General features: G+C 50.6%; 5 protein-coding genes; 2 read left to right on the top strand and 3 right to left on the bottom strand.

Moving 5' to 3' along the window:
- Positions 1-586: 586 nt before the first annotated feature.
- Positions 587-2,237, top strand: FFUJ_10103 (uncharacterized protein; the record flags this gene model as incomplete). XM_023567921.1 has 2 exons in its annotated part: positions 587-778; positions 1,662-2,237. 2 exons carry the CDS (start codon positions 587-589, stop codon positions 2,235-2,237), a joined length of 768 nt encoding a protein of 255 aa, XP_023435293.1.
- A 1,082-nt stretch (positions 2,238-3,319) lies between these two features.
- On the bottom strand, positions 3,320-5,257 carry FFUJ_10104 (uncharacterized protein; the record flags this gene model as incomplete). XM_023567920.1 has 5 exons in its annotated part: positions 3,320-4,229; positions 4,294-4,377; positions 4,430-4,555; positions 4,616-4,743; positions 4,790-5,257. 5 exons carry the CDS (start codon positions 5,255-5,257, stop codon positions 3,320-3,322), a joined length of 1,716 nt encoding a protein of 571 aa, XP_023435292.1.
- Positions 5,258-7,969: 2,712 nt separating this feature from the next.
- Positions 7,970-10,014, bottom strand: FFUJ_10105 (uncharacterized protein; the record flags this gene model as incomplete). XM_023567918.1 has 8 exons in its annotated part: positions 7,970-8,222; positions 8,300-8,495; positions 8,542-8,883; positions 8,935-9,214; positions 9,262-9,653; positions 9,712-9,852; positions 9,913-9,927; positions 9,978-10,014. The coding sequence occupies 8 exons, from the start codon at positions 10,012-10,014 to the stop codon at positions 7,970-7,972; spliced, it is 1,656 nt and encodes a 551-aa protein (XP_023435291.1).
- A 424-nt stretch (positions 10,015-10,438) lies between these two features.
- Positions 10,439-11,086, top strand: FFUJ_10106 (uncharacterized protein; the record flags this gene model as incomplete). The annotated part of the gene is made up of 1 exon (XM_023567917.1): positions 10,439-11,086. One exon carries the CDS (start codon positions 10,439-10,441, stop codon positions 11,084-11,086), a length of 648 nt encoding a protein of 215 aa, XP_023435290.1.
- Positions 11,087-11,164: 78 nt separating this feature from the next.
- On the bottom strand, positions 11,165-12,943 carry FFUJ_10107 (related to sarcoplasmic reticulum histidine-rich calcium-binding protein precursor; the record flags this gene model as incomplete). The annotated part of the gene is made up of 1 exon (XM_023567916.1): positions 11,165-12,943. One exon carries the CDS (start codon positions 12,941-12,943, stop codon positions 11,165-11,167), a length of 1,779 nt encoding a protein of 592 aa, XP_023435289.1.
- Positions 12,944-13,445: the final 502 nt, after the last annotated feature.

Genomic DNA, 13,445 nt, shown 5'->3' with positions numbered 1-13,445 from the left:
TATGGTCATGGCTGGAGTTGACCTCGGTACTCACTAGACTCACACGTGACAACCCATCAGACGACCTGCCTGTCTAGGCTACTTCTGTCACTCTGATGTTCTTTTCTTGGTAAATACAGCATTTTAGAGGTACTTATGTGAGGTCCGAAGTGGCCTCAAATTATTTTCAGGCGTGGATATTGGGGTTTGTTGTCTGGCCGGATTTCTTTTATTTAGAGAGAGGCCGTATAATAAAGCTAAGAAACAAGCTAGGGTGAGATAAAGTTATATGTTTCCTGCTGTGAATTTCTCTTCAAATTATTCTTGCCGCTATTAGATTAATATGTTCATAGACCACTGAATCATAAGCCAGCCCTGAGTGTCGCAGAATCATATCGTTGAAGTGTAGTCAGACTGTCACTGCTGACTTTGGCAGTCAGTGATGAGATTCACAGATTCGGTTCAAATCAGCGTCTACTATAGGACATCGTCAAATTGAATCACAAAGGGCACACAAGTATAAATTCATCATTTCCCTCCCAGTAAACTTCTCCAAAACCCAACACAAAACAGCAGCCTTACCATTGAACTCTTCTCCATACACAAAATGAGCGACACCAAACGATGGATCCATGTTTTCTTGCACAAGAAGAATAACACTTCAAATACGGAAGCGAACTTATTGAAACTGCGAGAGGTCAGTGACTGGTCTTGGTATTATGAACTCCACGAAGGTGGATGCGTCCTTCAAATGAAGGCCCGTATTCCCGGTGCTATCGACAACTCACTTGTCGACGCTGTGAAGCTGCTGAGAAAGCTTGAAGCTTCAGGGGAGTGGATATTATCTCACCACGTGGTGGCGTCGAACGCTTTTTATTTTTCTGAGATAGATAACAAGAAGACGCTGGCTTGCTAAATTAGGTTATTGCATGAATTCGATTTCTCTTTATCATTTTAAATCAAGGTCCCGAGTTTTCATTCCTCCTCAGCCTAGCGAGGCATCTTGCTAGGCAGTGCGGGGTACAACCAGCAGAATTAGCAAACAGTTATGAATGGCATTTTGAGAAAATAGACCGGGAAATTGAAAAGACCTAGACATGAAAACAGGCTGGGTCCTGCTCTATACGTCATATTACCTGGTGCAATCCCGAAATGTGGCCGTGCCTTGCCATCTGGCAATAAGTGTAACAAGGCACAAACATAGGCAGAAGTGCACCATCTCAGCTGAAAAACAGCCCGTTTCTGATCGTCCAATCACATCGGCCTCTCGACGTGCTCAGCCTTCATTGCGCTCAATAGAAGTTGCTCTCCTCTCTCCATCAGAGACTGAGCGTTTCATCAATAATATTACGTACTGACACTGGGCCGTCTTGAGAGCATGTTCACGTAGCAGCAGACGGGGAAGCCATGTTTCTATATAGAGGCCAGTCTTTGAGAGGGGTCGGAGGCGTCTCCCGAGCCCAGCCTCGATTAATGCACCAGCCGCATCATCGTCCATCCCATCAATGGCATTCGACCCAGACTGGTCGAAAACAGAATAACACGCGTCGCCCAATATCGATGGCTAGGAGAACAGTATGGATACTTGTTGGAGTTTTGGCTTGGGGGCAGGTTTGCATCTCGTATGTATACGAGCCTCTCAAAGAAGTGACGAGCAACTCTCGGTCTATGACCAGCTCCAGGTGAACAGAGGTATGATCGAAGAGGCGAGAGATATTTGGCTAGAAGCCACGAAAGGACTAGCGCGAGGCCTTGGACCTGGCCCTGGAGATCGTATTTTTGATACCAACGTGATTGATGGTAGACCATTACCTGATAGGTCCATCTCTCCAGGTTGGGAGCCATTTTTACGAGTTCTCTTCGGCGACGCCTCAGTTGGGAGCAAGTCTTCCATGTTCATCAAAGAGATCACGACGTCGTTTCTTCGCCTGACCCTTGTGGAAGACCAGTTACCGGAGGAGTATACCAAAAGCGAGGAGGTATTTGCAATCAAAGCGCTTGGATACTTTGCAGCAATAGCGCGGTCGCGACGGTTTGCACGAACAGACATGGGGTTAGCTGCCTATGTGCCTATGAGGGCAAGGAGAGGAGACCTGGTAGTGGTTCTGTATGGGTCTAAAGTGCCGTTCGTGGTTAGGGAGAAGGGTGATGGTAGATATTGCTTGGTAGGGGAGTGCTATATGGACGGGATCATGCGTGGTGAGGGAATTAGGTTTGCAGAATACGAGAATAGAGATATAGAATTGACATTAGTGTAGAGATGCGATGCCGCTATCGGCACTTCAGCTGAGCAGGCTTGTATCTCGCTTCAGCTTATCCTACTTTATGAACCTGGACCAATAGCTCTATCCCTCCCAAGCATATCAAACCAGTAACATTGACTATTAACGTACAAAGTTGAGTCTACCGCTGCGCTATACGCGGCAGTCTCGTATTAATGACATGGTAATTCACCCTCGAGTCTAGACTTGGAGCGATGAAGCTGTCTTGCAAGGCCCTCCACGTTTTATCGGCCACTAAGATAGCGCCCATAATTTCCACCATTTATCAGACACCGGTGACACCCGATTGCCTTTGATCGGTTATCACAAAAGATCTCACATCAAGATCTCGATTGTGCCAGCAAAAACAAAACGCCAATCTCTAATCCTTGTGGCCGACGCCTTTGGCGAAACAAGTTCACAAGCAATCATCCAAGACTTCGGATCAGTGGATGTTTTGATGTGGATAATTGGTCTCCGTGAAGATCTTCATCACGCTAAAGGTCCATGTCCAAGCTGACGGGGAAACCCCTGACGCTTATGCAGGCCCTTGCTCACGGGCTTGAATTAACTTTTCTGTGCTCAGACTTCGACAAGCAGATGCGCGAGATTCGAGACGGCTTGTAATTAACATCTTACGATGATTGTGACTCGGCCTGCAGAAGACAGGGGACCAAAGCGGAATATCGACGCCACGTAGGCTGCGACGGACGAGACCGCAGGCTAGATCGCTCACTAATCCAGGTTGGAATTAGGGCCAGATGCCCAGTAACTTAGTTAGCCCGCTGTGGCTTTTTTCGCGGGCACGGGCGGGAGGGGCCGGTAAATGCCATTCCTTCATTCCAAGCCTCGGCAGATGAACACGTTCACCTCAAATGAGCACGATAGAGATTGAGAGATTGAGCAAGGAGAAGAATGACTGGTGATGCAGTCGCGTTTTTTAATTAATAACTACATACAATATCCAAGAAGCCTTCCCAGTTAAAAGGTGAAGATAAAAGAGGGAATCACTTGTAAATCACCAAACTCCCATCCCATAAGTAAATAAATCCGTAAATCAGATTAAGTTGCCAGTCAAATCATTTAGCCATGGAGATTCCGTTTCCTGCCTCGAGGGTATCATTGGAGTCAATTGAGCATCGTCGGTCCTTGACAAACTTGGGCCACGTGTTGGTCAGCACCAAGTACTTGATGTGCTTCTCTGAGTCGTCAAAAATAGTAGCATCGAAGCCCTCGGGGATGTCACCCCAGTACATAGCCTTGTCGCTCATGTATCCAGTGTCAGCGACAGAGTCCGCGGCCATTATGCCTGTCTCGGAGCCGTGTGATGATGCAGCTGAGGACTTGACTTTGGTGGGTGTTGTCACCATCTGGAATCCCTCGAATGGCAACGCCGGGTCAACCTGCTTCTTGTCGCCGTAGAGAATGCGCGCAGAAGTCTCAAAGACACCCTCCAATACTTTTTGTTGTTGCGATGACAGGTTAATCTGGAACTCTGCGTCGCGAGAGCTGATGAAGCCAGTGTAGATGCGAAGAGCGCTGTTAAATCTCTCGCGGACGAGTTCTTGCACCGACGGCTCCTTGATCTTCTCCGGGTCGCGCACAGCAGGCGGTAATGAAGACTTCCACTCAGCGACAGCTCGTAGAAAAGCGATGTTCTCTCCAGAGAAATCACGAAGAGCTGAGAATTGCTGAAGGGGTTCGGGGTTGCGCTCAAGGACATACTCGAGAGCTTCCATGGTGAGGATACTCTCACCGGAGGCACTGCTCTTGACGGAACCGTCCTTGGACCAGGACGTCAGAGCGGAGGCGGCAACAGTAGTAGATCCAGTAGCGACAGATCGAGCACCATTGGTCCCAGTGCCTTTGTTGAGCTGCCATTGAGCGATGGAGTCGAGGGTCTCTTGGCGGAGGTTCTGGTGCTGGAGGACTTCCCAGCAGGGCCAGAAGATGGTGAAGATCTCGATGGCCATGATGGAGATGGCGAGCCTATTGTGCGACAGTGAGCGGGGATGTTCTTAATGGGGACACATTGCTGAGGTAGGTGGCTTACCATTGAGGAGGAATCCAGTAGTAATTGATGGGTGCCATGGCAGGCACATACAAGGCGATAAGCCACATAGGAGTGGCATGGAGGCTGTGTGTCTCGGTCAGTTGGTGGTCCTGGCCCTGCTCAAGGAATAACTCACTTAGCAATGCAGCATGCAACGGTTTGGACCCTCCATCCCTGGGTGTCATTGACACCGCGGGCCTGCCAGAGGATGTAAGGGGCGACGATCCATGCCCAAAGGAACTGCCAGAATACAGAGGGCCACCTTGCAAGAGAGAGTCAGTACATGTCGTGATGGGATTAGGTCGAGGGGGAGTATGCTTACCATTCCCAGCCCTTCCCGACCTGAGACTTTCGGTACTCCTCGGAGCCGGGATGGACCTCTGTGCCGGGAACACCCCACGAGGGATGGAACTTCTTAGATAAGCACCACATGATGATGGTGAGGATGAACTGCATATGTTAGTATTGTCGTATGTATATGTGGTGTGTTCCATACCTGGACTACCATTCCCAGTCCAACCGTAATGAGAATCTTCTTGGAGTAATCAAGCGCCTGAAAGCGTCCAAGCAACGAACCACGTCGAACGCGACTCTTTGAAGGCGACTTTTCGTCTGAAGCAAACAGTTCCTTCTGCTGCTTGGCGACATGTAGGAAACGGCTGTTGGAAGCGTGGAACAAGGCGATACCAAAGGGGAAATACAAGCTCATGATCCAGAACTCGCCCTCCGGTGTGAATAGCGGGAAGTAGACATATCCGGTCTGAATAGCTCCCCAGTAGATATGAAGAAGAACGATGGCGGCGAAGGAAAGCGGGAGGTCTCGGATTCTCAGCATGGGCATGTCGCGACGTCTCCAGAGGAAGACCATGCCGCCCGCGACGATGAACGTCCAGACGAAGGTCCAGATGATCCAGAAGATGCCGAGGCCATCGAATCTGGCCTCGGGCTTTTCGGTTTCGGCCATTGCAGCGGGTTAAAGAAAAAGGTGTAGTGTCGATGGTCTCGAGGAGTTAAATTGGGGAATAAATAGGGAAATATCTTTTATTGTAAGGAACGTGGTTTTGGAAAGGAATGTGTCGGTTGGGTCTCCGCAACACAAATACGGTCGAGAAGGCAGAGAGCAAAATGAACGCACAGAGCGGAGATGACGACGTATTATAGTAATACGTTTATCGACTGTGATTCCCCAAGCGTCCAGACGCTAAACAGGGATTGAGAAATCTCTTGCAGTGAAAGCGAGCAAGCGAGTAGTGAAAATGGGAAGAAGATCGAGAGAGTGATGCAGCAAAGGACACGCCCCCCAGATGATGGGCCATGTTCTCCCTTGCGCACACCCAGACCTGACCTGAGCTTGGGCTCGGGAAAGCCAGGTTAGTGCCGTCTAAGCTCCCGGCCTCCGGTGATCTTGGCCCGTCTTGGGGTAGGGCTGCCCCCCCTGTGGGATCAACCCGCAGCTCGGGATAAATTCACGAGAAAGAGATGCCCACTTCGCTCAGACTGACAGCGAAAACTAAGGGATATTGGATATGGGGGTCGTGAACAGACCGGTTCGCAAGATGAAATTGCAGATCGACGTAGGTCGACGTTTGTCTGATGTTTTTGCCATGATCTGTGGTGATTTGATCCTGGGGTATTTTTTGCTTCTTTGCGTAAGGGCGATTTGAGACATTGACGACCATGGCAAGGATCATCCTGTGTGACCAACATTTGATTCATCGTCAACGCCACGACGATGATCCAAACGCCCTTGCATCGCAATGCTGAGCATCCGTTCAGCCACGAGTGCAACATTTTTTTCTTCTTCTTTCACTGATATCACCTGTCCACGTTCTCTTTTCTCGATTGACTGCGATATCTTCTCGGAGCGCCATGATCATGATTGCTGACCGAGTGTACGCCACAGTGAGAAGAACTCCAGTTAAGTTTGTTAGTGAAACGCAGCACGAAAAGCTTGTGCCCCCCCAAGGCTCGTACTGTATGTCCAAACGGCCGCGCGCATCTCGCAACGGCTGGGGACTTTAATGCCTTGTATCGCGAGTCGGGCCGTGTAAATGGAATTGAAACGGTTGGGGAGCAGTTGCACCGCCGTTTTCTATCGTCGCCATCCCTTGCGTCTGGTGGTTCCCTTGCAGTGATGAGCATGTGCTGGAGGTAGGGAGACACAAAAACAGTGAGACGCATGCTTTACGGAGTACTGGGGTTTGTATCCACTGTGATTTAGGTTAGGTTACCGTTTGGTTCCTGGCGCTTTGCGTTTGAGTTGCGACGGCGCTGAGTTTCTTTTCTTTTTTTCTCGCAAGCTGCAATCACTGTAACTTTTCATCGCGTGTTTTTGCTCCGACAAAAGAAACAAAAGAGGATTCCTTGTGTGATGGTGTTGCATTGTCACCAGGGAATATCCATCCCCGGCGTCACCCCCACTCAAGCGCGATAAACGAAGAGCTGAAGTCGATCTTGAGTGCCATCCCATCCCATCACGTACGTCGCATCCTGCCATCACCATCACATTACCTTGCATCAATTGGTTTGGGCTGGGTTGCATCGTTGGTGGAGGTTAGTCCAGCCAGCCTCAATTGCGAGACATGGTGACTTCCGTCCAACCGCAAAGACCGTTTCCATAATACGTGACATTATTGCAAGAGGCGCACGTTTAGCGCCCAGCAAAGAAAGGCGCAGGAGGCATTGTGAGAGGGCAGACCTGCACTGCTGACAGGTGTGAGCGAGGCCTCAAATCTGATCGGTTGTAGATCTCAATAACCCGAGCAAGATGCAAATCGCGGGCCCTTGAAATGACGGCCCAGAACCAGGGCCCGACGAGAATAGGCTGGGCATCAAAGCAGAAATGATCGGCCCAACCTTGTCGTCATAAGCGACGCTGCATCGTTTACCGGTTCTTTGGATATGGCCTCTCCACCTCAGCCAACTCCGAAGCAGTGCGGTGCACGAGATGATTGTGCAACGGGACTTGGTGTTTTGCGAGCAAAGGTCTTGAGAAATATCGCGTGGGATTGCAGCCTTTAGTTACTTCAATTGTCCTGGTTTCAGTGGCACAGCTAGCTCTCGATATCCCGTAGATAGATGCCGTCCCGCTTCAACACCTTGTGAGCTGTCAGGAGATTGCGCTGTGGGGGAGATCGGCACTGAATGTGAAAAAAACGACGGGGGTTTCCAGCGCCTGTACCGCACCTCGCACCAGTAAAATCCCCGAGTCTCGCAATGTTTGCTCTCCAGCCGCGACAAAGTCAAACTCTCCCTATTAACTCACACGTCCATCGCAATCACTATTGGTAAGACGAACAAACAAACACAAACAAGGGTCTTGAACAAAACCTCCGAAGATCACAACATGCCCACTCTTTTGTCACTTCTGACACGATCCTGCCGACTACGACCCTCAATCCTTGCACCAGCTGGTCAAGGGCCCCATCAAACAATCCATTTCACCAGCGGAAAGGATCTGCACTTTGAGTGCCGAAACGTATCGGTGCGACTTGGCGGATTCAGCAGCGGTAATAATAAAAGATACAGTGGTCAATTTACGCCGTCGCGGGAAAAACAGTTCCGCGCCTGAAGGGTTCCATTGATGCAAGATTAGGCCACCGCCAAGAAATACAGTCCCTTTTCTGAATAGTAATCCTGCCTTTGAATGTGTCCAATTGCATGAATTGTGCTGTGCTCATTCAAACATTTTGGACAGGTTCTGGACAGGCCACGCCCGAGCATCTCGGAACTTATCAACTACACCCCTCAGCGCCCTCCTCTCATACCGGTCCGTGAAAAAGTCCCCGTACAACTCCATCCCAAACGCAGCGTGCACGAGAGCCGGTGGACATCCCGGATGGCAGAGACTTATCCCGCACAGGTCCAGAATCATCTGCCGTACCTGATTCTCGATTTCTCTCCACTGCGCACGTGTCGATGAATTTCCCCTGGTTCGGCGTCAGTGGATCCTCTCTCTAAAAATGTACATACTATAGTTAAATTAGATTGGCTTGACTTGACATACCCGAGGAAGGGGTTCTCTGCCATTAGCACCATCTTCGCTATGATGCTGAGCTGCATGGTTGTCACCTCCAGCGCGGACGAGTACCAGATTATCGGGAATATTTCTCCATTCGACCTGTCAGCTGGTCGTACATAGAACGGCTGATACTCCCTTTGTGCTTCGTCCTCGAGGACCTCACCCTGCTTCTGAAGTCGCACTGAACCCGTTAGTTGCACCACCGCTTACTCAAGGGTAGTACATACGCCATTCTTGCTCCGACCCATCAGCCCATCGCCATTTCGCAACCTGCGCCGTGTGAAGAACAATCTTATTCGCCTTCGACGCGCCGTGTCCATACTCGGGATCTAGAGTCATCTTTGGCGGATGACGCTTTGTGAACGAGTGGTACAGCTCCTGGCGAACGGCCATCCAATACGCCGCTTGGATAAGTGATCGGCGGCCAAAGAGGGTCCTCGACGGTGGACTTCTAAGAACAGCGTCTATGATGGCTAGGAAATTAACCTGAGGTTTTGCGTTCCGCCTTTGGCTCCGCTCCTGCTCCTGGTCTTCTTCGTCGTCGATCTCTTCCAACTGCCGGAGAATAACTGCAACCTTTCAGCGTGAGCTAACGTTAGTGGGGATTTGGTGAGTCTTACCAGCTGTGGCGATGATGCTCTCGAGTTTTTCGTCGTCTTGTATGAGGTGAAAGTCTCGTAGGGCGGGTATGCATTTCAACGTGTACTCTACTGCGTCGTGGGGTGTGAGCTTGTGGAGTAATTGGCCTTGGTAGAGGATTCCTTGTGGTGTTTTGTATTTCGGAAGACGGCTTAGATGGCGCGCTGAGAGCGCGAATATGGCATAGAGAAGTGGTGGATGGTGTCGAGCACGGAGCGGGACAACGAGTTGAAAGTGCCGTCTCTCATCGCACAGGTCAAGCTGATCACGTTAGCATTTATCATCAGCTATAACCGGATCGTCGGTACCCAATGTGACAGCTCTTCAACAAAGTATCGCAGCAAACACGCTTCTTGCGGGTTTTCTAGAGGAAATTTTGTTACTTCTCCTGAACTGTACGGCTGGTGTGATCGGGGAGAAGGAACATGATCTTGCGGTGGACCATACGGAGATGAATGGTCGTGGGTTACGGTGTATGCGCTCGGCAGGTCCGTGGGTGATCGACCTGTTGCACGCTGCCATGGCGAGGAAGGGTAGCTCGGTGAGTTTCCGGCTGATGTGTTTGCCACCGGGAATGCTGGGTTATTCCTTGAAGGTTCGTTGTAAGTTGGCTCTCTTGGCTCTGAAGAGTCGTTGAAATTTGCCGCTGTTGAAGATGTACCTGCGCCTCCTTCTAGTGGACTTTGCGGGTTTATATTGACTGTTGAATGATCAGCCACCGTTATTCTCCGTGGCAATATCTTTGGACAATGACTTACAGTCCCTAATCTCAGTGTTTACCCAAGTCTGGTTCGTCAAAGGTCCTGTTGATGAATTTCGAAAGACAGTTTTCTTCGCAGGCCGAGCGCAAGGTAAGTTCTTGATGATACAGCGATGACACCTCGGTTGTCCTTCATCACCTACAATTAATCAGTCATCATTCGCTATTCATGTCTGCTCGGTTCAGTGAATTTGCCTACATTTGACATGTTTTTCTACAGCCCGGTCAGCACCCCGCATCCAGCCACCGACGCGACGATCTCACCTTTACATTGAAGACATGGTCTCTTTACCACTGGCATCGTTCGCAAACAATTCGTCTGAAATTGAAAGATGCTGCGATATTGTAATCAAGACTTTCTCACTGGGTATCCACCACTGAAGGGCTCATTGCGTAGCTTTTCCCATCACGTGCGGTGGCATCGCTGTTCTCTCCGAGGCGTTGACGCGTCTTAGGCTACCCTACACATTTCCAAATTGCAACCTTTTAAGTCTGAACTAGAGCAGGAAGAGGCGAAATATCATCATTAGTTGGTATATGAAATATATCGGCTTTATAAGAATCATCGCTGGTTCAAGAAAAATGAGCATTGAAGCTGTTGAGCATCCAATCGTCCATTGATTGAATCTGGATTAGCGTGATCCTTCTGCGCAGCTTACCGTCAGCCTCTTCTCAACTTCAGCCGTGAACTTGCACTCTCATTCACGCTCTCATAAACACCAAAAATGTCAAGAACAACAAGATCAACCACCAAAAGACTCACCCGTCTCCAAACCTCAGCTCCAGCACCCCCAAATTCCCCCTCAACCCCTCTAGAAACCAAACTCTTCCCAACCCCATCCGCATTCGAATCCTACCTCTCCCTCAACCACGCCACCAACACAACCGGTCTCTGGCTCAAAATCGCAAAGAAGACCTCCCCAACCCCCTCCATAACATACGACCAAGCCCTCGACACAGCCCTCTGCTACGGCTGGATCGACGGCCAGCGCAAATCCCACGACGCCTCCCATTTCATCCAGCGCTTCACGCCGCGTCGCAAGAAAAGTCTCTGGTCCCAGCGCAACGTCAACAAAGTCGCGGATTTAATCGCCGCGGGTCGCATGACACCCGCTGGGCAGGCGGAGGTTGATGCAGCGATGGAGGATGGACGCTGGGAGAAGGCGTATTCGTCGTCGAGTAATGCAGTGGTTCCGGAGGATTTTCAAAATGCGCTGGAGGGGAATGAAGCAGCGGGGGAGTTTTGGACGGGGTTGAATAGGACGAAGAGATATAGTTTTTTATGGAGGTTGGAAACGGCGAAGAGGCCGGAGACGAGAAGGAAGAGGATAGAGCAGTTTGTGGAATTACTTGCTGCTGGGAAGACTGTTTGATCCATTGCTGGGGGTATTCTCTATTACATTAAAATCTATTCAGACACGATATACCTACGAAGTAAGTATGTTATGGAATTAATAGTCATCTTCGTCGTAGCCCCCTTCGCCTTCTCCATCTGACTCATCCGCCATACCCATCGTGAAAGGATTGCGCTCTTCATCTTCATCTTCGCTCTCCTCGTCAGCAGTCCTGCTGCTTGCGTCTGAACCATCGTCCACGGGGTTTTCCTGTCGATGGAGACGTAGTCGCTCAGCGAGAGAGAGTTTCTTTGGCGGCGCATCTTCATCTTCTGACTCGTCACTTTCTTCTTCGCTTTCTTCGCTGGAGGACTCGCTTGCGTGGGGCTCCTTGGACACGCCGCCTTCGTCCTCATCCTCATCATCTGACATGATCGCCCGTGAGCGCTGCCGTGTCTGGACCTCTGGTTCATCGTCTTCGTCGTCCGATTCAACAACTCGTGTCCTTGCGCGCTTCGCTGTGGGTTCCACGTCCTCCTCATCTTCATCGTCGGAATCGGATACCACCCGTCGTTTGCGTCCACGCTGTACGGGCGCTGCTTCAGGCTCGGGTTCAGGACTGGAGAAGTTTGCGCCAGCGCCGTCGTCATCCTCATCGTCGGAGATTTCCTGGGTGACGGGCGGAGGGGAGCCGCTGGCTAATGAGATGCCCTCTTCGTCGGAAGGATCGTATGTCTCGACAATCTCATCGTCGTCAATGCCATCACTTTCATACTCATCGAGATCAGGTCCATTGTTTCCGTCGTCATCATCATCGTCGTCATCTTCATCCGAAGTGTCGTCGCCGAGGTCCGGTCCAAGTGTTTGTAGCAACTCAAATCGTCGAAGTCCACGCTCATATTCAAAAGCGACCATAGGCCATGCCTTGAGACCTCGTTGCTCCAACTCGCTCCCAAGAGGGTCCGGTAAATTGTCCCATGTATCCCTGTCGATCTGGAATCTCGCAAAGTCGGGATGTCGCTGTAAATCAGGCCAGCACCACAAGAACTGCAAGTCCTCTCCGAGTCCAGGCTGTCTCTCGTATGTTTGCGTTTGATACCGGTTGATGAGATCCGACGTGCACCAACCCAAAGTCGACTTCTGGCAATCCGTACTCGAGACGTTCACGTAAAAGCACTCCAGCTGGGTGAACTGCCTCAAAAGTGCTGGTACATCGGGACCGCTCAGATCATCAAGGATGTTAGGCCCACCAAGCGCAAAGTTTTTGACCTCGCTAGCAAAGCCCGGTAAGTGAAACACCATCCTCCCCGGCGGACAACTGAGACCATTCATCAGAACAACGTCTGAATTCCTGTTGAAGCGAACAGTAGCATCTCCAGACCCAGCATCGATGCTCAGAGAATCAGGAAAGGCGTTGGTGGCCAGAGCGCGCGACTCTTTGTGAACAGCAAAAACCGCGCGGAGGTTCTTTGTCTGATCACCGAGAGCAATGCCGTCGCGTACAGTCCAAACAAAAGAGCTTGCTGCGTCGGGATGCAGGGCTGTTCCATACGAGATCTGAAAGTCAAGGACACGGTGCCGAGCGCAGAGTTCCGGACAGTACAGCTCCCAGATGGTGTTGCGCAACTCACTAGGAAGCCGACCAAACTGGGGGAACGAGTCGAGATATGAGTCTTGCATGAGATCGTTGTGGTGATAAATGTCGTCATCTTCATCGCTGGACTCTTCGTCGCTGCCGTCAGCGGCCATGGTATCTAGCAAGCCTCCGCCGTCGGAATCATCGTCGGATTCGGAGGATTCAGCGCCAGATTCATTTTCGCTGGAATCTTCTTGTTCGCTGTGAGGGCGCTCGTTGTGAGACTCATTTTCGCTCTGGTCGGATTGAGATTCGGCCATTTTTGAGGTGTTGCGCGCGTGATTTGAGTGAAGGAGGTGGCCTTGACGCGCCCTCGCCGTGCCTGAAAGCTTTGGTGAGAGCTGATGCAGAATGAGATGAGAGCACGTGACTGTCATCTCTTATCACCACGTGATCTTGTCGCTGGCATTGGTTTGCCCGTTGTCCACGGCGCGATTAGCTCCGCGCGTGATCATTGTCGGTATCGCGAAATAATGGAGAAGTCGGCATTGGCATTCTTGAAATATCCGAATTACAGATCCAAACTCTGCATTTCCCGCCCGGTAATCGTATCGTTTCCCGAGCCCCTCTCCCTTCAACGCGCGGGGCTTTTGAGGAGTGTTACTAATCTTAGTGCATCTTCACTACTGCACGACTCTGGCTTTGTCATAGCCCATCTCCATATTTCCCCATCACTAACAATTAATCTCACCAATGGCCACATCTCAGACCTGCTAGGGCTGCATCTCGATGTCTTGGCGTTCCCCGACATGCCGACTCTGG

This window comes from Fusarium fujikuroi, chromosome FFUJ_chr09 (assembly GCF_900079805.1).
Source record: "Fusarium fujikuroi IMI 58289 draft genome, chromosome FFUJ_chr09".
In the NCBI taxonomy this organism is placed as follows: domain Eukaryota; kingdom Fungi; phylum Ascomycota; class Sordariomycetes; order Hypocreales; family Nectriaceae; genus Fusarium; species Fusarium fujikuroi.
This window is presented reverse-complemented; position numbering and strand designations above follow the sequence as displayed.